Source organism: Apodemus sylvaticus, chromosome 3, assembly GCF_947179515.1.
Source record: "Apodemus sylvaticus chromosome 3, mApoSyl1.1, whole genome shotgun sequence".
Classification (NCBI taxonomy): Eukaryota; Metazoa; Chordata; class Mammalia; order Rodentia; family Muridae; genus Apodemus; species Apodemus sylvaticus.
The window spans coordinates 146,726,682-146,753,959 of record NC_067474.1 but is presented as its reverse complement, the minus strand read 5'-3'; the positions used below and the strand labels follow the sequence as shown (position 1 = coordinate 146,753,959).

Below are 27,278 nucleotides of genomic sequence, written 5' to 3'. Positions count from 1 at the left end.
ACGTGTGAAAACCCATTGTCTTACTCAGTCTGAGTCTCTACGGGTTCTCAAGTTAGAAATACTCTCACACTCTCCTTCCCTGACAGAGCGAAGCCCTAAAGAACACGGTGACATGCAAACAAGGAAGTCATGACCGTCTGCTTACTTCAGTAGAAACAACTGGCCATTAATGCACTCACTGTAGGACGGTAACTGCCACTAAGACAGAAATTTGAAGACGATTAACCAAAATGTCCAAGACACTCAGGATGTCATCTTTATATTTAGATTCGGCATCGATTTCGGTGGTGGGTTGTCGGGGGCACTGTGAAGGGATACAGCTTGCTTGGGTGGAGTTTACAATTATCCTATAAAGAAAAATCGGTTTAAAAACAGATTGCCTGTATACACTGGAGATCTCAAGAAAACAGCTGGGGTCAGGAATGGGGACTGTGAACTGGAAAAATGGCTCTGCAGTTGTGAGCACTTACTGCTCTGCTAAAGGACCCAGCACCCATTTCAGGAAGCTCACACCACATATATAACTCTAGCTCTAAGGGATTTGATACTATCTTCTGGCCTGTGGGAATATGTTCATGGCATATACTCAACATAGGAATACAAACATACACACAAATAAAAATAAAAATGCTTTTTAAAAAAGATATTTATTCATATGAGTACATCGTAGCTGTCTTCAGACACACCAGAAGAGGGCATCAGATCCCATTACAGATGGTTGTGTGTCACATGTGGTTGCTGGGAATTGAACCCAGGACCTCTGGAAGAGCAGTCAGTGCTCTTAATTGTTGAGCTAAGTGCTCCCCCACTCATAGAAATCCTTTTCAAAAAAGAAAATAGCTGCTCAGCAGTGTGGGTGTAGACCTTTAATCCCAGCACTCAGGAGGCAGAGGCAGGCGGACTTCTGTAAGTTCAAGGCCAGCCTGGTCTACAGAGTGAGTTCCAGGACAGCCAGGGCTACACAGAAAAACTCTGATTTAAAGCGCATGCGTGTACACACACACACACACACACACACACACACACAGAGAGAGAGAGAGAGAGAGAGAGAGAGAGAGAGAGAGAGAGAGATGTAGGGAGGACAGAATGGAGAAGCCACAGGCCAGCGTTGCAGTGACAAACACGAGCATCCTTGAAGACTTGGTCAACAGTGATAAGACAGTTTGGTTTTATTTGGTACAGGGTATCGTGAGGCCCCAAACTCCTGATCCTTTTTGGGAACTTGGTTCAAAATGGGGAAGAGTGACCATCCAAGTCTTGGGGTGCTGATGTCCCGGGGTGCCCTTGCCCTCTCTTGTGGACACATCCCCCATCAAGACTGTCATTGCTTTTTATGTTTCTCTTTCTCTCTCTGGGTTTATTTTTAATTTGTATAGATATTTATCATTTTATCTGTATATGAGTATTTTTGGTTTGTTTGTTTTTTTCAAGACAGGGTTTCTCTGTGTAGCCCTGGCTGGCCTGGAACTCAAGAGATCTGCTTGTTTCAAGGTGTATGTCACCAATGCCTGGCAAGTGCTTTGTTTGTTTTGCTTTGTTTTTTTTTTGTTTTGTTTTGTTTTTTGTTTGTTTTTTTTTTTTTATTTGGTTTTTCGATACAGGGTTTCTCCGTGTAGCCCTGGCTGTCCTGGAGCTCACTCTGTAGACCAGGCTGGCCTCGAACTCACAAGATCTGTATGTTTCTCCCCCCCCCCCCCCCGTTGTTTCCCTCTTTTTGACTATGCCTGTTACATTTCATCAACCAATAGATAATAGTAATTGAATACCAATTATATATCAGCCACTGTCCCTAGCACAAACCAAACCTAGTCATTATCGTCACATGGCTTATCCTACAGTGGGACAGCCTCAGACTCCAAGCAAACAGAGTTCTGCACACCCTAGAAAATAACAGAGGACGAAAGGATGGGGGGAGGGTAGCTGGTCATCTGTGACAGGTTAGGAAGTCCATCTAGGGAAGAAATGGCTAAAAGGAGCTCTCTGAAGAGAGCAAGGGAGGAGCCCACAGCCGGAGAGCCTCATCTTGCCTGGCCCCGCAAAGGCAAGCTTCCTGTGACCACCCTTCATTTTCTTTGGGCCCTGCTGTATTTCTCTGGTGTCATCTACTGGCCAGATAAACCATTGACAGCCAATATACAGTCCATACTGATAATGGGCCAACTCCCCGCAACAATCCCCAGCAGTTTAGACATGAAAAAAAAAAAAAACCCAAAACCAAACAACCAAACAACAACAACAACAAAAAACAGGCTCAGAGGGCCTAACAGGGCCTCAAAGTCACACAGTTAGGAAATGGAGGATTAGGATTCTAAGCCAGTCTCCTCCTGACCTCCTCTACCAGCTGAGCTCCCCATATCTGACCCCCAAAAATGCCATTCTCTCCAGCCTAGGCTCTGCCATATCTGTGAAGGTGTGACGGATCCCCTGCCTCAGACCCTACACCTGACCCCTGATTCCCATTACCCTCCTCAAGTCTTGAACATTCCAGAGAAGATCAAAGGGTGAGAGGACAGTACTGGTCACTAGGGTTAGATCTGATGGGACATTTCCCTAGGGATAGAGCAGGCGGGGCTGGGAAAGAGGAAGTTTTCTTCCTGCCCTACCCCCTGGGGTACTAAGCTGGGTGCAGAGCGGCGGCTCTGAGCTGCCCAGTCCTTCTGCTTCCAAGTTCTTCCCGGCTCCCTATCTCCTGCTGCTTCGGGGAAGTGACCCCCCCAACCCCCGCGCTGGCTTTTCAGATCCTTGAATAAATAATTGAGGTTTTGAAATCTTGCCAGGCGCACCCTCCTGTGCAGCGAGGACGCTATTGGGCCCACAGGAGTGACGTCACCCAGCTCCTTATTCCAACCCCAACATCACGGGACCTGTCCTGTCAGCAACTTACCTGCTGGGTCGCCGTCCAGTCAGACTTCCTACCCTGTCCCAACTCACAACAAACCCCTCTGGGGCCCACTCACAAGTCATTTGATCTTTACATCAGGACCCCACAGCCCGTCATTTAGCTTTGTCACCTCAGTCCTTTTAGCACTTGACAGGGTCACAGTGACCTGACGTTCAAAGCTTTGTCACCACTTCTGCCACCCTAAGGGTCCCCGAGCTCCTCATGCTGCAGTCATCCTGACAATGCGGTGGCTGTCCTTGAGGAGGCCTACACCCCGCTACCGTCAACGTCCCACCGCCGCCATCCTCCAAGATCCTGTCACCGCGCTCATATCGTCACAGCCACCCACCTCCCTGCTCCCTCGTGCTCCTGCCACCGTCACCTCAGGGCCCTATCAGAGGCCAGAGCCTGTCATCCTCCCCGGGGACGCCCATTTCGCTCCATCACCTGTCTTAGGTCAGCCCATTTCTGCCACCGAAAGTACTCATCACCCCCGCAGACTATCCCAATCCCTTGACCTCTTCCTAGGTCCTCTGTGGCCTCCCCGAGTCAATTTTAAGGCTCTCCCACCAGCGTCCCCAAAAACCCCCGACCCGCAGAGGGCGCCGCGTCAAGGACGAGAGAGCCGGCTCCGGAGGGGGCGGGGCCGCGGCCACGGTCACTTTTTATGAATGGGGGAGCGGGCGGCGCGAGGCCTCATTACTATGCCGCGCAGCACGCGCTGCGCTCCAGCGCGCAACGCCCATTGGCCTGCTGGGCTTCTGACGTCACCAAACCGGTGGCCGGGGGCGGGGCGGGGCGGGGTGACTCACGCCGCTTCTCCCGCGGCCGCGGGGGCTTCTCGGGGTCCGCGAACACCTTGCTCTGCCAGAACCTGAGTGGAGGCTCCCCGCGGCCCGGCCGCACCCGGTCCTGAGCCACCGGTGAGTAGCGGGCCCTGGCCGCGGGTACCCGGAGTCTGGGAGGACACAGCGTGCAGGGGCGCCGGGCGGGCGAAAGGCTGATTGCCGCTGCTCAGGGTCGGGGGGTCGTACCTGGGACTCTGGATGAGCAGATTCTGCATTAAGTAGGCAGCTCCCCAAGTGTTCGGGTGCTCGAGTGGTATGATGGGGTGAGCCGGCAAAGGGTGAGCATTCCTGCGGGACCGGAGGCCCTGGAGGGACGGGCGGTCGGTCATTTGAGGTTGAGAGCAGAAAGGCGTCTGGGGCGGGCACCTAGGCGTCCGAGTAGCGGGAGGTGTCTTATTTAGGGCTTCGCTGTCCAAGGCAGGAGGCGGAGTCAGGCTCACGATCCAGGTGTCCGGGCAGACGGAGGGGTCTGACTCGGGAATCAGGCTTCCACCAGGGGGTGTCTGCCACGGAGACCCAGTGGTTAGGAGGAAGAAAGTGGGGGTGGTGGGGGTGGGGTCTGTCCGGAGTCAGAAGTCTGGGCGAGAGTGTAGGGGAAATGAGTTCCCAGGTGTTACCCTGGGAATGTCGAGTGGGGGCTGGCTAGAAGCCGCACCGGCTTTGCCTGGGGGCGGAGCTTGAGGCTGGCAGTGCTGCGAATCGTGAGGGGTCTAGGAGCTTCAGGAATCAAGACATCCTATCATCTCTGAAGGGAGGGAGCTCTTCTTCTTCTTCCTTCTTCTTTCTTCTTCTTCTTTCTTCTTCTTCTTCTTTCTTCTTCTTTCTTCTTTCTTCTTTCTTCTTCTTCTTTCTTCTTCTTGGTTTATTCAGAAACAGGGTTTCTCTGTATAGCCCTGACTGTCCTGGAACTCACTCTGTAGACCAGGTTGGCCTCGAACTCAGAAATCTGCCTGCCTCTGCCTCCCTGAGTGCTGGGATTACAGGCGTGCGCCACCACCGCCAGGTTGCTGACTGCTCTTGTTCTTGAGGCGTTTCCCTCCCTTATTCATGAGCCTGTCGAGGGCACACCTTGAATCCTGGCCTTCCCCACTCACTTATGGTAAGCTTTGTTCACTTTTTTGACTACATGTGGCAAAGAGGTTGTTAGGACTTAGAGGATTGGAGAGGAGGATGAAGGGACACAGATAAGGGACCCCCTGTTTAGAGGCCCCCGGAAGCATCAGAGGACAAAAGCCACAGGACATGAATTGGGGGTGCAGGACATCAGTACCCTTCCTGTTATCCTGAGAGGTTTCTTTTCTCCAAGGGCCTCCTGTCAGGATACAGGCCTTCCAGGATCTCATAGGGCCTTTCTTCTACAGGTACCATGATGTGGGGTGCAGGACGCTCCATGGCCTGGTTCTCAGCGGGCTCAGGTGGTGTGAATGTGAGCAGCGTGGACCCAGCAGAGGAACCCACAGGCCCAGCCACACTGCTGCCCTCTCCCAAGGCCTGGGACGTGGTGCTGTGCATCTCAGGCACCCTGGTGTCCTGTGAGAACGCACTGGTGGTGGCCATCATTGTAGGCACTCCTGCCTTCCGTGCCCCCATGTTCCTGCTGGTGGGTAGCCTGGCCGTAGCAGACCTGCTGGCAGGCCTGGGTCTGGTCCTGCACTTTGCGGCTGACTTCTGCATTGGTTCACCAGAGATGAGCTTGGTGCTGGTTGGCGTGCTAGCGATGGCCTTTACTGCCAGCATTGGCAGCCTGCTGGCCATCACCGTTGACCGCTACCTTTCCCTGTACAACGCCCTCACCTACTACTCAGAGACAACAGTAACTCGGACCTACGTGATGCTGGCCTTGGTGTGGGTGGGTGCCCTGGGCCTGGGGCTGGTTCCCGTGCTGGCCTGGAACTGCCGGGATGGCCTGACCACGTGTGGTGTGGTCTATCCACTCTCCAAGAACCATCTGGTGGTTCTGGCCATCGCCTTTTTCATGGTCTTTGGCATCATGCTACAGCTCTATGCCCAGATCTGCCGCATTGTCTGCCGCCATGCCCAGCAGATTGCCCTCCAACGACACCTGCTGCCTGCCTCTCACTACGTGGCCACCCGCAAGGGTATCGCCACATTGGCCGTGGTGCTTGGCGCCTTTGCTGCCTGTTGGTTGCCCTTCACTGTCTACTGCCTCCTGGGAGATGCCGACTCTCCTCCTCTCTACACCTATCTTACCCTGCTCCCTGCCACCTACAACTCCATGATCAACCCGGTCATCTACGCCTTCCGCAATCAAGACGTGCAGAAGGTGTTGTGGGCCATCTGCTGCTGCTGCTCCACTTCCAAGATTACGTTCCGGTCCCGGTCCCCTAGTGATGTCTAGTTTCATCCCGGTGAACTTTGACTACCATAGAACCCCAGAATGTTAGGTCCACCAGGGCTTAGTTCCAAACCCCAGGTCCACGCCCTTAAGACCCAGCTGGTTCTGGAGTTCTAGGACATTGGGTGTTTTAGGATCTTGTTCAAGATTCCTGCGGGACCCAGCCCAGCTGACTGCATGGTTCTAGAATGTTCCAGATGGTCAGGGTCCCACTCAGAAATGGCTCACAGCCCAAGTGGTTTGCAATTCCAGAACGCTGGGAATTTTACAATACCATTCCAAGTTCTTGATCTTCCTTCCCAGAAACTTGACCTTGGTCATGTCGCTTTTGAATTTCGAAACTCCAGAGTCGGAGGTTAATCACTTAGTTGCCTAGATGAAAGATTTATCACTATATATGTGGACATACAAAGAAGGTATATTTATTTATTTATTTATTTATTTATTTATTTATTTCTAAATTTACTTATGGGTGGTAAGGGAATAAAAGAGACCTACACCTAGAAATCTAATTCATACCAGGGTATCCCCAGCCTCCATGACCCCATTTCTGACCTCAGTTCCTGGATGGGGGGGAATGGAAAAAGAGAAAACACGTATTTTGTTATTTTTGCTTATTTTTTATCAGAGAAATCATAGAAACCAGAGCCTCCTCCCCTGGCCCGCACTGCTCGGGTTTGCAGGGGGAACACACCAGCCTCTGGTTTTTTATTTTTTTAAGAAGCCATCACCTGAGCAACCAAGAATTCCTCTGCGCTGAGGCCCGGCTTCCCTCTGGTGGTCATTTGGGGGAATTGCAACCCGGCAAGGCAGTCGGGATTGTAAAACGCACCCCCATCTCCCACTGCAGCCTGTCTTTCAGCGCCATAGCCATGGCCTGGGGGCCAGGCCTTACCCTGAGGTGCCCGAGAGGAGGCGGGGCAAGAGCCAGTACCCCCACCCCTCTGCCAATCGGGGGATGGCCCCCAGTGCACTCCTGTTCAGTCCCCAATCCTACTCAATAAAAAATGTGGGTTTTTTGATAAATACTTGTGTTTGTGCATATGCATAGTGTGGAATTGAACCAGGATAGTGGGACCCCATAAGGAATCTTACAGGAAGTCAGTATCCCTGAGACCAAACCCTGGACATCAATTTGCATGAACCACTCTACCCAGGGGCAAGAACCAGGATACTCCTCTTGGTTTGAGGATACCTACAGCCTGTCCACAGTAGCCAGATCGGGGCTCAGACATGCAGAACATGTTTGTACCATGCAAGTTCCCTTCACAGTAATTAGCTTCCTTCCTTCCACAATGTTTCCTCTGTGCTACATTGTGCTAGGAGTACATTGTGCTAGCTAACAAGGCTGGCACAGGATATCTTATTTCCACCTTAAATGTATGAGAAAACTGCTGAGGTTTTGGAACATCTGTTTCCAAAATCTGTGCTCAGCCTCCTGGACAATGAGTTTTCCATTTTTTTTCCCTACCCCAGGGCTCAGAACCTTCTGGACTTTGCCTTATGTCCTTAGGATCAGTGACCCACATTTGGGAGGTGGTCACATTGTAGGGCTGGTAAAGCTTCTTCTCCACGTAAGCGTTTGCAATACTTGGAGACTTGAACTCCAAGGACTTAGGAAAGGAGGAAGCGCGTGGGGACACTCTGGGCTTGGGTGCCAGATTACATGTCTGCAGTCTCTGTGCTGGAGAGACAGAAGCCAGAGGATCATGAGTAACCGGGCCCGCCTCAGCTACTTTGAGTTTAATTCCAGCCTGAGGGCTCTGGATTCAAACCCTAGCAACACCCTAGTAAGGGTGGAGAAACAGAGTTATGAGCACTGGCTGCTTCTACAGAGGACCTGGGTTCAAGTCCCACCACCCACATGGTAGCTCACAACTGCCTGGAACTCCACTTCCGGGGGGTCTAACACTCCTGGGTACAGATACACGTGTAGACAAAACACCCACTCACATAAGATGGAAAGACACTCAAACATCAAACAACAGTGGCAGTGCACATCTATAATCTAACACTAGGGGAGGGAAGGAAGACTGGAAGTTAAAGGCCAGCTTCAGCTCACAGCAACTCTGAGGACAGCCACTTTACATTTCTACTGTCACACAGAGAAACTGAGGCCTCAAGATGAGCAGCCTGTACAAACTCGGTTGCCTCAGGCCTGCTGGGACGCAGTTCTATCTCCATTTCCCAGGCTCCTGTTCTTTTTCGTGGAGTTCAAGACCCCTCTCTAACAGGGTCCAACTCCCAGGCACACGGAGGGATGCCCACTAGCTCAGGCGGAGCCTTGACTGTCCTCTCAAGTTTTCAGAAGGCCCCTGAGAGGAGCTCTTCACTAGGCAAGATCCTGTTCCAAGCTAAACCGGAAGCCAAACATTTCGTCTACTAGCGCCATACCACCAGCCGTGGGGCAAATGCTCCATGTTTGAAGAAGATGAATGCTGGGCGTAGTGGTATGTCTGTTCCCAGCACTGAGACGTTAAAGCAGAAGGTCAGGAGTTCGAGGCTGGCCTCAACTGCATCGTAAATTCAAGGGTATCCTTGAGACCAACAACATGGGGCCAACCCTGTTTCAAAAAACAGACAAACATGGGGCTGGAGAGGTGGCTCAGCAGTTAAGAGCACTGACTGCTCTTCTGAAGGTCCTGAGTTCAAATCCCAGTAACCACATGATGGTTCACAACCATCTGTAACGAGATCTGACTCCCTCTTCTGGAGTATCTAAAGACAGTTACAGTGCACTCACATATAATAAATAAATCTTTTTTTTTAAAAAGCAAACAAAAAACAAGAGAGGCAAGAGAAGGCTTTGAGAATAAGTCGAGCATTGTGACACATACCTATAAATCTCAAAGTGCTATGTAGTTCCAGTTACTGAGGCAGGAGGATTGCAAGTTCCAGGTTTCCCTGCACTACAGAAACTCTGATAGTCACTCATTGATGTTCTTATAGATAGCTTAATGTCTAGAAGAGGAACTAGAAAAGGTTTTCAATCATTGCAGTTAGGGCTGAAGATATGGTGTAAGCAGTTAAGAAAGAGCACATACAGCCGGGCAGTGGTGGTGGCGCACGCCTGTAATCCCAGCACTCTGGGAGGCAGAGGCAGGCGGATTTCTGAGTTTGAGGCCAGCCTGGTCTACAGAGTGAGTTCCAGGACAGCCAGGGCTATACAGAGAAACCCTGTCTTGAAAAAAACCAAATCCAAAAAACCAAAATAAATAAATAAAAAAGAAAGAAAGAAAGAAAGAAAGAAAGAAAGAAAGAAAGAAAGAAAGAAAGAAAGAGGGAAAAGAAAAGAAAAGAAAAAGAGCACATACTGGTCTTACAAAGGAACTGAGCTCGAGTCTCAGGACTCACGTTGGGCAGGGCTCAACTGCCTGAAACTCCGGCTCTGTGGGCTCCAGCGCCCTCTTCTGACCTCCACCGTATCTGTACTCACACAGGCACATACCCACACACAGATTGCATACATACAAACAATTAAAAATAAAATATTTTAAAATATAAAGTGGGCTGGAGAGATGGCTCAGCGGTTAAGAGCACTGACTGCTCTTCCAGACGTCCTGAGTTCAATTCCCAGCAACTACATGGTGGCTCACAACCATCTGTAGTGGGATCTGATGCCCTCTTCTGGTGTGTCTGAAGACAGCTACAGTGTACTCACATACATTATATCTCAGTTTTTTAAAAAAGAAAAAAAAAATCCAACCCTGCAGTGTTAGTGACTGAAACCTTAACTAAAAATAAAATAGGGAAAGAGAATATATGAGTAATTTTGTTGTTGTTTTCTTTTCTTTGTTTTTCAAGACAGGGTTTCTCTGTGTAGCCCTGACTGTCCTGGAACTCACTCTGTAGACCAGGCTGGCCTTGAACTCAGAAACTCATCTGCCTCTGTCTCCCAAGTGCTGGGATTAAAGGTGAGCTGTGCCACCCCTGCCCGGCATGAGTAATTTTAAGATGAAAGTAAAACAAAGAAAAGCCTTCCTGGAGGCTGGGGCTGTAGTTCAGTTGGTAGAGAACTTGCCCCGCATGCACAGAGAAGTTCTAGGTTCAGCCCCCAGTGTGTGCTCCTGCCCCCGTACGTGTCTGGGGAGGGGCAGTAAGGCTTCTAGCTGCTCTGCCTCAACCAGATTTCTTACCCCATACTTGATTCTACCAACAAACTGAATGGTTTGGAGACACATACTTGTAACTGTACGACCTGGGAGGCAAGATGATCACCAGGTCATCTGAGGTTACATGTGGAGTTTGAGAGCAGCCTGTGCTACAGGAAACTCTCCAACAATTTAAAGAGGAAAGAAAGGCTTCACAGAAAGGTCACATTTATGGTCAATTGAGCTGGGATTTGAACCCAGGCCACATCTACCTCCAAATCTTTCTTTACTGATTTAAGGAGTAAGTTTTGGGAACAGGTCAAAAGAAGTTGGCCAGGAATGTGGGGCAGCAAGGCCCTGTGCCATGCTTGGGTGAAGCTGGTTTCTCCAGATTAAACCTCATCCTCAGAAGAGGCACTGGACAGATGCATCTTCATGCTGAGTTCTGTGTCCCTGTGGAGTCTCTCCCCAGATAGTTTTCTGTTCTAGCTGGGTATAGCTGGACCCTGTGGAGCCTCATTTCAGACTTTCTGCTCTGGGGCTCACAGGAACCTACCGACTGCCATTCTGTGTTAGGAGCCTCCGATGGGCCTCAGCTGAGGTTCTCATTCTGTCTTGGGGCAGTGTAGTGATCTGTGGCATTTGGGAGAGCTTGTGTGTGTAGTGGACTAGCAGGGTCTTCCTTTCTTTGGATTTTTTTTTCCTTTGCAGAGACAGGTCAGTTCCCCTACTGCCCAGCAATTCTTCCCCCGGGGATCCCTGGTTGGGTCCTGTTGAGCTGAAGAAGAAACAATTAAACCTTCCTCCTCTTCCCCTGGAGCCACAGTATGTGGAAAGGTGAAGTCAGACCTGGCCTCCTGAAGGCTGTACTGTATCCTGTCTCCAACAGAGGGTCCCTGACAGCGGGGACATGTCCTTTCAAGCTGAAGGCTCATCCGAGTGCATTTCTTTGTCTCCTCCTCGGAACTAGAGGCTCCTGAAGACAAGGTCATGACTCCCCTCAAACCAGGAGCTCAGAAAGCTGAGCTTCCTCTTAGGCAGAGGGCCTTTAAGGACCCTTGAGAGCAGGCCTGAGTCTCCCCTTTACTCTGAGCCTCCTGTCTCCCTCAGTCTCCTCTGGAGCTAGGCCCTAGACTGTTCAACTGTTCAGCCTGATGTGTGTGTGTGTGTGTGTGTCTGGGGAGGGTTACTAAGCCTCCCAGCGGCTCTGTCTCTGCCAGCTTTCTCATCCTGATGCTTGAGTTTACCATCCGATGGGCCAGGAGAGGGTGCTGGGCAGTGGGCTCTCTGAACTAAAGGAAAAGCCAGGGGCTTTTTCTAGCTGGGCTGAGCCCTGGTCCTTGTGGGAGGTGGGGCAGCCCTGAGTGCTGCGCCCCGCAGGGGCCATGACCGCCTCTCCCTTGCAATAAGTGAGGAGACAGCAGCTATTAATATAAGATGAGTTCACTGGCTCACAGCTTCCGCAGGCTAGAAAACAGGCTCCGAGGGCCGGGGGCTGCAGCAAGCCTCGTCTGTCAGCTTCCCTTCTGCAGCCTGGAGCCCGCATTCCCCCAGCTCATTCCATGCCAAGATCTCTGCATACACAGACACACACACATGGCCACACATGTGGGAACCAGGCACCCGACTGCTCAGAGACACATGCAAGCATGCATGCATATATTCATCCCTGGGTGCATTTGCACACTTGTGCAGACACACTTGATCTGCACACTAGATACAGCATTATACATATGAGCTTTATGTTATACGAGTGCTGGAACACTCACCTAAATATATATAAAATATTCTTGCATACATGTGTATACAGTACACAGGTCTGGATATGTTTGTATAAGCAAACCCATTTGCACACCACTGCACACTTATAAATATACATGTATGTATACATGTATGAACCTACATAAATGTAAATAGGTGGTATTCATAGTTGTTTTAACACAATTGTATACAGGGCCACATTCAAGGACTTGAAAGCATCTACACACTACTTCACACACACACACACACACACACACACACACACACACACACACACACATGCTTCCTGCTGTTAGCAGTTAACAATCAGGAATCCATGGGCACACCTCTGGTTCCACAGCACCGATAGGCCTCCACTTCCTCTTGGTCCCCTCCCCCAGCCTTATGACAGGCAGCTCCTGCTTCTGCCAACCCCATGGCTGCCTTCAGCTTCCCACCCCCTAGGGGGTCCCCAGATCCCTGATTAACCCCCTCACTAATTGGCCACCAGCCCCTTGACTTGCTGCAGGCCTTCTTGGGAGCTGAAAGCGAGGCTGTAAATTGGCTGAACAGGCTGGGTCCAGGGAATTGTGTACATGCTGTGGGGAGGGGGACACGAGACAGGGCTCTGCCTACAGCCCATCAGGGCACCACATATACCAGGGTCGGGGGGAGTAATGACATCATTCTTTCTCATAAGGCTGGGCTATTTTACATGAACAGCCACACAAAGCCATTCCTGTACACAATCACACCCACACCCCTAAATGTACACACATACACACAGGTTACCATATGTGGGCAGGTTCCACCCAACTCTTCACACCAAGGCAGGGGAACCCTTGTATATTCACTCCCAAGTGGATTCAATGAACCTACTGCACTGAGCACACACTCAAGCAAAACCTTACCTGTTCATTAAGTCACTGGTCAGACATGTAGAAATCATTAAGGATTTATTTTTACTTTAGGCAGTCTCAGGTAGTCCAACCTGGCCTTGAACTCGCTACACAACCAAGGATGACTTTAAACTTCGGATCCTCTTCTCCAGCTCCCAGGTGCTGGAGCTGTGGATGTGGTGTAGTAAAACCACCAAACCTGGCTTTACTAGGGATCGAACTCAGACTGATGTATTGTAAGCAAGCACTTTCCCTGAGTGAGTGTAGGTGCCCTTAGATCCCCTGCAGCTGAATTGTGTGATTGTGCTGGGTGCCCAACCTGGGTGCAGGAATCAAACTCCTGTCCTCTGCAAGGGCGGCAAGTGCGGTTAACTGCTGAGCCATCCGGCCCACAGACACTGTTTATGTTTGTAAGCTCGCACACAGGGCCTGCGGCTATAGCAAGGCCTGGGGTTCAATCCTCCCTGCTTTTTTGTTTTGTGTTTTGTTTTGTGTTTTTTTGTTTGTTTGTTTTTTGATTTTTTTTTTGTTTTTTTTGTTTTTTTAAGTCCAGGCTGTGGTGGCACATTCTTTAAATTCTAGCACTCAGGAAACAGAGGCAGGCAGATCTCTGAATTCCAGGCCAGCCTGATCTACAGAGTGAGTTCCAGGACAGCCAGGGATACACAGAGAAACCCTGTCTTAAAAAAGGAAGGAAGGAAAGAAGGAAAGAAAGAAAGAAAGAAAGAAAAAGAAAGAAAGAAAGAAAGAAAGAAAGAAAGAAAGAAAGAAAGAAAGAAAAGAAAAGAAAAGAAAAGAAAAGAAAAGAAAAGAAAAGAAAAGAAAGGGGGGCTGGAGAGATGGCTCAGTGGTTAAGAGCACTGACTGCTCTTCCAAAGGTCCTGAGTTCAATCCCAGCAACCACATGGTGGCTCACAATCATGTGCAAAGAGATCTGATGCCCTCTTCTGGTGTGTCTGAAGACAGCTACAGTGTACTTACATATAATAATAAATCTTTAAAAAAGAAAAGGTAGGCATTGTGGCACGATGGCTGATACCTAGAATTTTAACACTTAGGTTGAGGCAAAAGGATCACCAGTAGCTTGGGGCCAGCCTGGACTACGGAGACCCTGTCTCAAAATAAACAGTCACATAAACCAACTAGCCCAAGTCATGGATAATAAACCTGTGTGTAAGCTCATATGCACTACTTTAGGCATGCATAAACTAACTCTGGTGAGAGCATGCCTCACTTATGCATGCACATGTAGATGAACAAGCGAGCAGCTGTGGGCCAGGGAGAGGCTCCTCAGCTTGCCTCAGGCTTCTGCAGAAAAGCAAGCCAGGGGATTACCCTGTGCAGTCGCAAGCAATGGAACCCACACAGCCTTCAAGGTGCATTTTTCCCAGCCTCACTGCTGAATGCCCGAGTCTAGAACCTCTCCGGGCTTCCCCCAAGTCTTCAGATAGCCAAAGGGATCCCTTGAGTGTTTCTGAAGAAAAAGAGCTCCTGGCTTTACCCCTCAGGTTCCAATCTCCTTATCTCTGGGCCCAAGCTCATAAGGTGCTGTGTGTTCTCTTGAGCATCAATAAGGTTTCTATTTTAACATCTGATGCCAGTTTGCTGTGTGGTGCCGGGCGAGCTGCTAAGCCCTCTGTGCCTTCCCACATCTGTACAATAGGAGTCAAGGGCTTTAAGTGGGCAAGCCTTTCAAGTCTGTCCCGAGGAAGCCACTGAACTCTTTACAGATGTGCTCTACTCAGGTGCACATCTGGGAGCAGGAGCATTATCAGCTGCGAAGACACCGGAACAGCACAGTGGAATGGCTGCACCCAGGAGCAGGCTCCATGCCTTGCTGAATAAAGGAAGCTCAAGTCCAGACAGAAAACAGGGAGCTTTGAGCTGGAGCAGCTCCTGCATATGTGTGTGTGTGTGTGTGTGTGTGAGAGAGAGAGAGAGAGAGTATGCGTGCCTGTGTGTGTGTGTGAGAGAGAGAGAGTATGCGTGCCTGTGTGTGTGTGTGTGTGTGTGTGTGTGTGTGTGTGTGTGAGAGAGAGAGAGAGAGAGAGTATGCATGTCTGTGTGTGTGTGCTTGCTGAGCATGTGCGTGCATGCACACAATTCTCTAGGGCAGGGTGGGGGTGACTGCCTGCAGGAGAGGGAGGTATCTGCCCTGCTGTCACACAGGAGGGCAATTCTACTTTGATTGCTTAGGAAGTTCAGGCTGTCTGTGTCCTTAATCCTGAAGAGCCTCCTGGTGCCCCACACCCTGGGCCTGGGGGTAGGGAGGGAGGCCAAGAAATTGTTCCTGACTCCAAGGATCTAGGTGAGAACTGGTTGCCAATCACCCCAAGCAGAACTTCAGGAAATGGTGCCAGGTTGCCCTGGTGGTAAGGTGGCCAGGAGGGGGCAGTGAGTAACTGGCCGAGGAGCCAGGCAGCCCCGTGGCTCAGGAGGACGGTTAGATGTGCTTGCAGTCATGGCTGCCCCCATAGCTGTGTGCTGACTTGTGTCCTTGCTTTGCATAAGAGCCGAGCTCTGTACACAATGTGTGCGTGTGTTTTCTGGGCCTGGACTGTATGCTACGTACGGACAAATGTAAGTAAACTTGTACATGCGTGAACAGGGCAGGGCGTACCTGCGTGGACTACATAGGGAACCCGTGTTGTTCCCAAGTCGTCAAGGGCACAGGCTCCTTCTGCTCCAAAGGTCAAAGACCGCTGGGGCCTCAGTCGAGCTTGCTTGACACCAAAGAACAAAAATAACCCTCACCTGTTATTGCACCTGTAAAACTGAGGCAGATAAGATGAAATTTTAGACCCGGGCACTCCTCAACCTGCGGCAGGGTGGGTTGTTAAGCAGTCTAAATGGCATAGCAGGCAGGATTAGGCACCTCTCTTGGCCAACGGGGGACTCGAACACTTAGCATATGCTGCCTAGAGCAGGTAGTGGGCGGTCCGTAAATGTCCATTTTCCCTAGTTCCAGGAGGTCGAGCAACTCGCCCAGGGTCAGGGCTTCCGAGTGCCAGCAGTGGAGACAGCATCCAGGCACAGGCCTCGTTTCCCAGAACCACACTCCTTCCCTCCCGTTCCTCCAAGGGCGGCTCCGACACCATTTTGTCTTCTGCCAGAGCGGGCGTCTGGCTGCCTGTCAGTCACCAGCTCCGGCGGCCAAGTGCTGACTAAACACAGGCCGCCGCGCTCGGGAGGGGAGGGGAGGGGAGCGAGGGGTTCTGTGCCCCCTCCCCGGCACCCCACCTCCAGCGATGAGCTCAGAGCGGCTGGCGGAGCACTTGCTGACAATTCAAAACTTCTGCCCCCTCCCGGGATGCCCGTGGGTGACTGCGAACAGCAGGCGTGGTGACCCACGGTCCACGGTGCCCACCCTTCTCTGCTCCTCTTCGTCTCTCCGGGCCATCCCGCTGTGTCTGCTGGGCCCGGATCTGGGTGTCTGCTCATAAATTACCCCCGGGGACAGTAACCCACAGCAGCTGTGCTCCAAACAACCGTTGCTTCCTGGGTAGGTCATTTTAGGGGGTCAGAATGCAAGCCCAGCCCCCTCAGTCTTCCTCAGGCAGGCAAGAGATGGGGTCTGAAGGAGCCTAAAACCTTTTTATCGGATTCCATTGTAAACGGTTCTATTTAAGGTAAGTTGCTTGGGTCTGAGGCAGACAAGATGCTGGCCAGATGTTGGGAGCAGCATCAGCATTCAGTGTACGCCTGGAGTCGTGGGCAGCCAGCTCTAGGACTGTCCTCACAGAAGGGGCCCTGCGCCTACAAACTAGCCAGAGGCCTCCTGCCTTTGAAGCCCACCCACGCTGGACCCCTTACAGAGCTCCCTCACCCACCTGTGGCCTTCAGAGTTGCTTCTGATGATCTCTTCTCCCATGAAACACACACACACACACACACACACACACACAGAGACACCAGAGGTAACTGAGTGACTACAAAGATTTTATCAAATTATTGAGAAGGTTGGCATTTAAAGTATTCATGCGCGTACATAAGAGTTACATGGAACCTCAGGTTATCAGGAGCACAAATATGGTACACACAATAAGCCTGGCAGTGAAGCAAGTGAAACCAGACTTGAAACAAAACAAAACAACAACAAAAACATTGGATGTCCTAGCCAGGCACGGCTGAGGCAAGGGTTGGGAGTTCAAGGCCACCTTCAGCTATATATAGTAAGGTCAAGGGCCCCACGGTCTACCTGAAACCCTATCTAAAAAAAAAAAAATGTGGATGTTCTTTCCCTGTATGACAGGGGTGGCAGGGGCAGCAGGGGTGCTTGACCCCCTCCACCCCCGCCCTGCCTTTGGGAGGAAAGGGTCTGTTTTTAGACAGTACTCCCACTGTGTATTAGCTCGCAGAAATCATGATATGGGAAACACCAAGAACCTTTTGGAATATGTCCTTATAAATATATTTATATCAGAGAAAACAAGGCACTTTGGGAACATGATAGCTTTCTCTCCTATGTATACAGCATTCTAGGCAGAAAGTAAAAACTGGTTAGTTTCTCAAGCCAATTAACTGAATAAAGTTAATACAGGCACAGAACTGTTCTCAGCCTTCACCGAGGCCCTACTGAAGTGAACGGGCAGGAGGCAGGGGGAGCAGGTCTCTAACACCTGGTCCCAGGTCGAATGGGCACTAGCCAAGCTCAAAGCTTAATCCCGCTCCTCCCAGAGGCTGACACCTCTCCTGCGAGGGAGGGAGGGAGCCGAGTGAGCCAGCCCTGAGGTCAAGGAAGGGGCTGCTGCAGAGCAGGAGGCAGTCCTAGTGCCGAGCAGGGACACGCTGGGAATGCTCAAGTAGGGTCACCAAAGCCACAGAGACCTCAATCTGTCCAAGCTGGCGCTCCAGAGTCAGAGGATCGGCGCCACGGGAAGAGATTTCACATTAGCCCTGACAACGCCGCCTCAGCTCTGCGGTGACATTGGCCAGGGTCGTTTCTGAGGGCGCTCCCTCACTCACTCGAGCTTCCACTGGAGGCAGCTGGAGCTTGGGCCAGCTGCTCTGAGCCTCCAAGGGATCCCCCACCCCCTCCCCTGGAATGAAATCATCTCACAACCAAGGCAAAGCTACAAGTCACTTCTGACACTACCAATTGCAAGCTAGGCCCCTGGGCCACAGGAATGGGGGCAGCCCCCCTGGGCTAGGCAGACTGGGAAGGGAGGCGGCTCCTCTGCCTCGGCGCTTAAGAGTCCTTATGGGCCACTGCTTTAGACTCTCACCAGTCTCATCCCAGTTTAAATAGTCACTAAACTTGGTATTCTATGCTTACAGGATTCCACAAACACACCCACCTGCACTGGGTCCTTTATTATCTTAAAGGGCTCTGGGTTTAAAGAAGCATGTTTAAAAAAATTTTTTTTTTTGGTACACATATGCCTAAGTAGAGCCGAGAGGACCCTTGGCTGACTGGGTCCCCAGCCCCCCAGGCTGAGGAGGCTCTGCAAGGCCGGCTGCTACAAAGCGCAGAGCTTGGCTGCGTGGATTTTAATGAGAGCGTCAGGCAGAGCTGTGCTGGTGCTCTCCGGGACTTGCAGATCATTACCAAACCAGCTGTAGGATGAGAACACAGCACATCGAAACCCTAGGAGGTCACTGAGCTAATGATCTAATCCTACCTTCCGCAGACAGGGCCCCTCCCCTTCTCCTCCCGCCCCCAGGCTTTCCTGGTGGACTCTGTCCATTCCAGAAGCCAGGCCAACACCACCCCTTCAAGGTCGGAGCAGAACCACAGTGAGCGGCTCTGGCTCCCCTTTCTCGGAGAGCAGGAGGGGAGTAATTTAGTAAAAACCATTAGGCCCAAACCAGGCCCCAGGACTTCTATCTGGAAGGACCACTGCCCTCCCCTGCCCCTCCAGCCCCGCTGGGCTGCAGCCAGGGTGCCATCAACAGCCATTTTAAGGTTGTGATGACAGCACCTTCAGCTTCTAAGGCACAGGGTGGGAAACAGGCACAGCATGGGGTTGAGTGCCAGACACTGTATTTGGGGGGCAGACACAGGGAGACACAGAGCACTCTGGAGTGTCACAGCAGGAGGGCCTGCTGGCACCTGTGCTCAGTCCCTACCTCTGAGTTAAGAAAGGAGGCAGAGAGGAGGACTCAGTCCGCGCAGGGGCAGAGCCATGCCTGCACTCTCCTCAAGCCGGAGGGGTTTATGAGGGCTTTGGCAATTACTACAACCATTTGCTGTGCAGGGGAGAGACAGATCCTGTTTCTCTTTGTTTCAGGCTCTGAAGCCAGAGAAGCCGATTTCAGCACAAGAGGCCACACAATAGTTGGGGCAGAAGAGAAGAAACCTTGCTGTTGGCCAGAGCTGCTCGGTTTTTTCCCTGAATAATAGCACCCGTGTGTTAGTTCTGGGAAGGGAGGTGGGGTGGGGGGCAGCATCACCATGCACAGTGAGGAGGAGAGGCAGGAAGACCTCGTGTCCTTCTGCCTCTCAGCCTTCTCCATGGCTGCCAGGCTCCCCCAGGCAGGTACCTGCTGTGGCTGCCAGCCTGAGGGACTGAAGTTTCTACAGCTGGCACAACCTCTGCTTAAATTGAGGAAACAAAAGGGGGAGGGAGCTGCAGTGAACTGCGGGCTGGCAGGCGGGCACACCTGCCAAGGCTGGCTGCCCCACTGCTCCCCTCTACTCTGCTTCCCCAGCGCGGCTCCCATGCCACACGACTGGCTGGAGACAGGGAAATAAACAGTTACCAGAGAGGCTGCGGTTAAAGCTGCACTGGTGCTGCCTGACGGCGGCACAGGCTAAGCCCTCCAAATGCAAGCACTGCATTCGCGAGCTCTGGAGTCGAATGGAGCCAGGTTGCTCTGCCCAGACTCCAGCAGGTGCTCATTATTTGGTCCCAGGAAACACGGGTGACTTGGAAACAGGAAGCCTAGGCTCTTGTTCTATCACTATCTGTGTGACCTTGAGAGAGTCACTTCTCATCTTGGCCTCGGCATCCTGAGCAGGCAGGACCCAAGGTGTTCCTTTCCCTTCCAGTCCTGCGGTGCCACACCTTCAAGTTTTTTTGCTCCTGACAATCAGCAGAGGCCCAGGTCCCTGTGTGTCAGGGCTGGTTTGGTCATGAATATCAGAGGTTAAAACTGGGCTGTGCAGTCTTAAGGCACCTGGGGTGAGGAGGGGCACGCAAAGGACACCCAAACACCACACTCACCAAGAGGGAGGGAGCATGGGAGGAAGGCCACAGCCTCAGCCTCCAGAAGGGCATCACTTCTGGGCAGAGGAGACAGTGTTTAGGGGCCTGATGCTTCTGGAACAAAGGCATCTGGGCAGAGCTGAGCAGAAGCGAGCCCACCTGCAGCAGAAGGCTGTGTGGGGCAGGGCTGTGCCGGTCTACGTGCCAGGGCACTTGGCCTGCTTTATAGTCTCAAGGCACAGAACAGGGAGCAGCTGCGGCCACACAGGCTGCACCCACTGCTCTAAGACCAGGAGGTGGATAGCATTGTTTGAAGCAGCTAAATGCAAGGCTTTGGAGGAAGGCCACAGGTTAAAATGGCTATCAGGGGAAGGCACTATCTCCAGTTGAAGCCCAAGCAAAAGAATCTGCTGTAGGGTTTTTCCTCCCTGTCAACATGGAACAGTCACTTGTGGGAAGGACGGATCAGCTCAGCTATGGACCCAGGAGCCTACAAGCAGGGACGGGGAAGAGTACATGGTAATCTGAAGGAAGCACTCGGCTAGATCTTTGGTTGTTCCAGAGAAGGCTTTGGCCCCTTACAGTTCTTTGTCCTTGCTTTCTCCCCCCTAAGACTGTTACAGTTTGTATCGGAGAAGGTGGGTGGGAGGAACAGAAAGAGGAATGTGGGCAACAGGCAGACAGCTAATCCGACCAGTCGTCTTCATCAAATTCAGAGGAATCATCTTCTGAGTCGCTGTACTCGACAGCAATCCGACGGGACAGGATGGTGGCCACGTCATTGCCCACCACATCACGCTTCTCTTGCTCCCGTTGCTCTTCAACCCTTCGCAGCTGAAAGCCTGATGGGGGGGGGGGGTGCCGGGTTAGCAAGCACAGCCTGATGGGAGGGGGCGGGGCTAGCAAGCACAGCCCTAGCCCACGGCCCGGTACTGAGCTCTGGTACTGAGTATGATCAGGGCAGGATTATAATGGACAGAGAAAGAGGGATTCCTGCAGAAGCAAGAAAATAAAAAGGAAAGACAGGTCCTATGGAATCAGCATCTTGGAAAGGAAGCCTACTTTTCTTCCCGGCTGTGGGCATTGAGGCTTCTGAAGGTAGAGGGTCACCGTACGTCAGGAAGTGCTCAATCCTAGCTACAGTGGGCTCAGAGGGTTACCAACAGAACAAACCACACCTAACCCTCAGGACCAAATCTGACCCCAATGAGAGAAAGAAGAGGGAGGGAGGGGGAGAGGGAGGGAGAAGGTTGGAAGAAAAGGGAAGGTGGCGGAGGATGAGAGCCCGGAGAGGGAGAGGGAGGACACAGGGCACAGACAGGGGAGCAGAGAAGACAGCTGCCACAGAGGCTGGCTGGAAAGTTGGCCGATGGACAGTGACTCATTTTCATCTGGAGATCTTTTCCCAAGAAAAAGTATGTATGTAAACACATATAACGTGCTTATTACTTCAAAGAATTCTAGGGTCCCAGCCTAAAAAATAATTCATGATCAGCAAATATAGAAAGAACTCTCCATCCTGGTATCCTTAAGGGAGCCCCACCCTGATCTGGAAGTCTCATCTCTCAGCTGTCTGGGAAAGCTGTCCCCTGAAAGGGTCAAGATCATGCCCCCATCTCAGACCCAGCCCCGACTTACCTTGGCGGATGGCAGAAAGCAGGTCACTTCGTGCATCACTCACGGCAGGCAATGAAGACTTGGGCTTGGTGGCCTCAGAAAGAGGTGGTGGTGGTGCAGCAGGCTGGCCATCGGCACCACTGAAGGGGAGAGGCGGGGGCCCCGGAGGGGGAGGGGGAGGAGGAGGTGGAGGAGCACCTCCAGATGGTTGGGACAAGGGAGGTGGCGGCATTGGGTAGTCGGCTACTGGTGGTGGTGGAGGTGGTGGAGGAGCAGCAAAATCAGGGTGAGGAGGGAAAGATGGAGGTGATGGGGGTGGAGGGGTCCCAGGAGACCCGAATGCTATAGATGGTGGTGGAGGCGGCACATTCATGGGAGGGGGAGGGGGAGGGGCAGGGGGAGGAGCAAAGCCAGGCTTGGGACCTGGCGGAGAGCTCAGAGGAGGAGCTGGGGGTGGGTGGCTTGGGCTGACCATGCTGGTTCTTTTGGGTCCAGCCAAGACAGATGCTCTTTGGTTGTCTGCAGGATAGCTGAAAGGCCAAAGGGACAAGAGTCACCATCCCCTTCACCGTGCCAATCCCTGCCCAGAGGAAGGCCCATCTATAAGCTCGGCTCTTCTTAGCTGATTCCCATTTCACTCTGCCTCAGACAGATGGAAATGGCCAAAAGAGATCACCAAGGAGCGAGCAGCACTGTGGGGAGGAACCGTTCACAGAAGGGGAGACAACTGGAGACTGAAGGAGACTACTGAGTGCCCCATCAGGAAGATGGCAGAGACAGCAGTTCAGGTCCCTTTAATCTTTCCAGGAAATGGCTCCTTGAACCCTCCTGGAGGTCCCATGGCAGCTGTCAGTTTAACCCTCTAGCTATACCTAAATACATACAAGAAAGAACTAGAATCAAAATCCAAGTCCTTGTCATCCACTGGGCTCTGTTTCTTCCTCTATGAATGCTACTGAATTTGGTAGGGGCAGATGTCCATTTGGAGTTAAAGATAGGACCTTATTATGTAGTCCAGGCTGGCCTAGAACACATGATAATCTCTTGCCTTAGCCTCCCAAGTGCTAAAATTACAGGCTTGAACTAACACAGCCAGTTTTGTTTGCTTGCTTGAGACAGGGTCTCACTATGTAGTTCTGGTTGGCTTCAACTCACAGAAACTGGCCTGCCTCTATCTCCTAAATGCTGAGATTAAAGCCGTGAACCACGACTCCCAACTCTTGGCTAACTCTTGACCCAGGTTTGAAAGAGGGGGAAGGCTCACTTAGAGATCAGATTTGTGGGGTTCTAGCTCCAAGGTCTCAGGTCACAGTGTGAAGATGGGAGGTTTTCTTGTGAGCCTTTGCCCCTGCCCTGCCCTGAGAGCTACTGCTTAGAAAAGCACCTTATTACATAGAAGTGCTGGCTCAGCCTTCAACGCCCTATCCCAGAGACAGAGGCAGTGGATCTGTGAGTCTGAGGCCAGCTTAGTCTGCTTACACTGTTCTAGGACAGCCTAGGCTACAGAGAGACCCCATCTCAAAAACAAACAATGAAGAGGAGGAGGGAGAAAAACACCAGCAGCAGCAACAACACTTATCGGTAGGGTTTCCACAGACCTTTAAGCCTCAACTGACTTGGAATTGGTAATTTAAGGGCCAAGAATGAGGAGAGGGGAAGAGGTCAGTACTATTTTAGTCTCCATCCAAGGGTCCTTCAACATACTCAGCCACTAATCAGGCAGTACCCAGGGGGAAGAGAGCAGCTTGAAGGCCACCCGTCAGGCTTAGAGAGGGAAAAGGAACCGAGAGGACCATGACGTCTGAACAATCCTCAGATTCCCTTCTCACCATCATGGGCAATCCTTTTGCACATATCTACCAAAGACCCCAACGCACACACAGCCAAAGGGACAGACTGGAAGTCACATAGTCTGTCTTCCCCTTTCCCTCGGTGTGCTGTCTCCCACCCACTCTCCCTCCCCCCTGCCATTATGTAGTCCAGGCTGGTCTTAATTTTCTTATCCTCCTGCTCAGCTCATGTTTAGCCTACACAGAAGTGAGCTGAAGCAGCTGTCGACGAGGTCACTGCCTGAAGTCACTGTAGTGGTCCTGGCCTAGATTTTGAACTCTTACTTTGTTCTTGAGTGTTTTACTCCAGGATGGATGGAAGAGCTTCCACCATTTACCTGAATTCTGCTGGCGGGGGAGGCAAGTTGTCCTCAGAGAATGAAGGGGAAGGCGAGGAGGCGGAGTCTGACTGTGGTGGTGGTGGGTAGCTGGCCGCATCCACATTTTCAATAGAGCCAATGCTGCCATTCTGGTACACCAAGGTGGATGAGTACCTGATAACATACCAAGGTCAAAGTTGTCTTTTAAAGAATCCAGTTCCATCCAAAGCACCAAGATGTATTTAAACATACAGATCTTGAGTGTTCTCTCTTTTCTTATTAAAAGATACCATGTGAGTGCATTTGACACAAAGATTATTAGGGTAGAGAAAAATAAGGAGATTCCCCATATGGTTCCTGTTACACCAAAATTATACTTTAGGCTAGGTATGGTAGTATGTGACTTCAGTCTCAGTATAGGGAAGCAAAGATGGGTAAACTGTGGGACCTTGAGGTCACTCTAAATTCCACACCAGCCAGGGTCACACAGTGAGATCTCATCTATTTAAATGCTCTCATAAATATTAGGTATTTATGATTAGGTATTTAGGACTCCCAAAATCTTCATAAGACAAAGAACGAAGCCAACCACCACAGGCGGTAACAAACACGCGACTGGCAGCCTCATTCTGAGGTAGACAAGCCCCGGAGTGTTAAGGGCCACGAGGGTCTGACTGCCTGCCGAAGCAAGGCAAGGACCAGTGCAGGCTGCCGCGGGCAGTCGTTACGGTTTCTCTACCATGTCTCTTCTCACATGAGCTGCTGCTCAAAGCAGGATGCTAGAAGCCTGACAGCAGTGGTGCACACCTTTGATCCCAGAACGCAGGAGGGAGAAGCAGGGGATGGCTGAGTTCGAGGCCAGCCTGGTCTAATGAGTGAGTTCCAGGACAGCCAGGGCTACACAGAGGAATCCTGTCTTGAAGAAAATGAAACAAAGGGGGGTGGGGGAGGGGCTAAGCAGTATTTTAGAGCTGGCTGCACAGAAACCCATTCCTCAGCACATGAGGCCCTGGTGCATTGGCTCTGGACGAACACCAACACCTCAGACACACATGAACACAGAGCAGGAAGCTGAAGTACACCAGGCACCAACCGGCAAGGTTGGCCTCTTCTGCCTCCTCTCCCTCTCCTCTCTGCCACTGCTAGGTCCTCAGAACTCACTGAACAGGACCCAGGGTCAGAACTGTGGGGACGTAAATAAATCAGATGATGCTCTACTGTGAAAAGTCCCCAAACCTGGACACACATCTCTGACAGTCACCCACAAGCATGCTCACATGGCGTAGCCACATAGCCAAGTCCAACCCTTCAGGAAAGTGGGAGGTGGGGGTGGGGGTGGGTCTGGGTCTGGGGCCGGGGGTGGGGGAGGCTAGCTCCTCCTCTTCAGTACCGAGTCTCAAATCAAACACACACTTTTGACAGTTGGCATTTATGGCCGCAAGAGTCACTAATGTTATGCCATGTGCATATCAAAACAGGCTGGGACTGTGGAACAAAATGGCCCCTTACTGGTCAGTGAGATCAGTGAAGGCCCCTTTAGCACTGGTTTCTCTGTAGAAAGGTTCATTTCCATGGTCTTCCTCATGGTTATGAAACAAACCTCTGAATCCAGGAATAACAAGTATCACATGTGCCAAGATTTCCATGGAGGTGATTCTAAAAGCAAGAGCTCTTCCCTTTTATCAGTGTTCAGCACCCAGTATGGGCTGCACACATCTCTGACAGCCAGATGCAATGAATTTAGAGGAAAAGCCAGGGTACTCTCACACCAGGCAGTCATAGTGACTTGGCTCTGAATGTCACAGGGGTCAGACATCAGGATAACCAGTTTTTAAAGCCATCCTGCCTCTTTAAACCTGCCGTGTAATTCGGTACTGGAAAATGGGTCAGGATGCCTGCTCCCACTTATTCAGAGCGATGTATCTGCGTCCACAGTGGCCCAATAGCCTTTCCCATACTGACTCTGAGGTCTGCATTCAGTCCTTTGGTGAGCCTCTCTTCCAAGACTGGCTGAGAGTTTGTTTTGGGAACCTGCACAGCTTGCCTGCTCTGCCCCTCCCGTGCCCAGCCCAGCTTGTCAGCACAGCCTTCATGTGTGCTCTGGAGGCAAAGGTCTTCCAAGACCACTTTTTTTGCTTTTCCAATCTTTCCTCTGAGACCTTTAGAAACCATGGCCTTCCCTTTCAGACCAGTCCAGTCACCTCCTTTAAATTGCAGAGTCTCTTGACTTATTTAGAATTAAAAAAAAATTTTTTTTTTATTTTTTGATTTTTCAAGACAATATTTCTCTACATAGTCCAGGCTGTCCTGGTACTCACTCTGTAGACCAGGCTAGCCTCAAACTCAGAAATCCACCTGCCTCTGCCTCCCAAGTGCTGGGATTAAAGGCATGTGCCACCACTGCCTGGCTAGAATTGTTTTTAAAGATTTATTTATTATATCTAAGTACACTGTAGCTGTCTTCAGACACCAGAAGAGGGCGTCAGATCTCATTACAGATGGTTGTGAGCTACCATGTGGTTGCTGGGATTTGAACTCAGGACCTTCAGAAGAGCAGTTAGTGCTCTTAACTGCTGAGCCATCTCTCCAGGCCCTATTTAGAAATTTTAATCACCAGATGGATGCTCTTAAAAGTAATCGATTAATGGTGTATTAGTCTAAACCCCACAGCCAGATTTCAGATGGTGGGAATGGTATCACGCCAGAGCCTTTTGTCCTGAGGTTCCCAACCGCTCCAAAGCGTCACCTACCCAGGAGGCCCCAGCTTCTCCTTGGACTCTACAAACTCCTGCCCCATTTTCATCTTCTCCCACTCTTCCTTGCGTGTCTTGATTTTACGTGGGTTCACATTCCCTCTATTTGGATTATCTTTCTTTTCTTTCTATAATGAAAAGGAACAGAAAAGCCTCTGTAAAACATTTTCCAAATGCTTCATTAACATCCTACCCATCGTTACGGACACACACTCATGAAATGATCTGCCAACAACACATGACAACAGCAGACTTTACAGGATTCCCAGGTTTGCAGTGACCTTGAGGCTGTCCAATTCAAACCACCTCGGGGCAGAGCATTTGCTCCATCTCACACACAAGCACCTCTAACAGGAAACAGCAGCTACCTCTCTGGGTAACTGTTTCACATCTTTAAGTGGCTCTAATGTTAGGAAGTTAGTAAACAGTTATTTACTATTTGCTGTGCCACAATGGTTAATCAAGGGATGAAGACTGACAGCTCGAGATCTGGGGCAGATAGAAGGAACCAGTTAAAACGGTTAAAAACAAAGCAAAGCAAAGAAAAGGGGGAAAAAAAAACCACCAATGAAGGATTTTCCAGCTCCTGCAGCCTCACTAGCCTCTGGCCCTCTCTTGGGTTTGCTGACAGCCATGCTAATGGGATTGCTAGATCAAAGCTGGCAGGTCACACAGCACCAGGAGCCTAAAGAGAGAGAAGAGAAGCACCACCACAAACCAGGCAATCCTGGCCTCGCCCACCCAGCAGTGGAGGGGTTAACCTGGTGCTTGTCTCTCAGAAATGAGCTGCAGAACT

The 27,278-nt window shown here is 51.1% G+C and overlaps 2 protein-coding genes across 4 annotated transcripts in view; one reads left to right on the top strand and one right to left on the bottom strand.

Moving 5' to 3' along the window:
• Positions 1–5,095: 5,095 nt before the first annotated feature.
• On the top strand, positions 5,096–6,088 carry Gpr3 (G protein-coupled receptor 3). The gene has a single exon (XM_052175686.1). It carries the CDS (start codon positions 5,096–5,098, stop codon positions 6,086–6,088), a length of 993 nt encoding a protein of 330 aa, XP_052031646.1.
• Positions 6,089–16,733: 10,645 nt separating this feature from the next.
• Wasf2 (WASP family member 2) overlaps positions 16,734–27,278 on the bottom strand; it is a 64,449-nt gene continuing 53,904 nt past the window's right edge. For all 3 annotated transcript variants that reach the window (XM_052177619.1, XM_052177618.1, XM_052177620.1), the window contains 4 exons: positions 26,480–26,610; positions 23,748–23,903; positions 21,602–22,110; positions 16,734–20,805 (listed from right to left, as the gene is read on the bottom strand). In XM_052177619.1, coding sequence (XP_052033579.1) covers positions 20,648–20,805; positions 21,602–22,110; positions 23,748–23,903; positions 26,480–26,610 — 954 coding nt within the window. In that variant the 3' untranslated portion in view covers positions 16,734–20,647. The remainder of the gene's footprint in view (positions 20,806–21,601; positions 22,111–23,747; positions 23,904–26,479; positions 26,611–27,278) is intronic.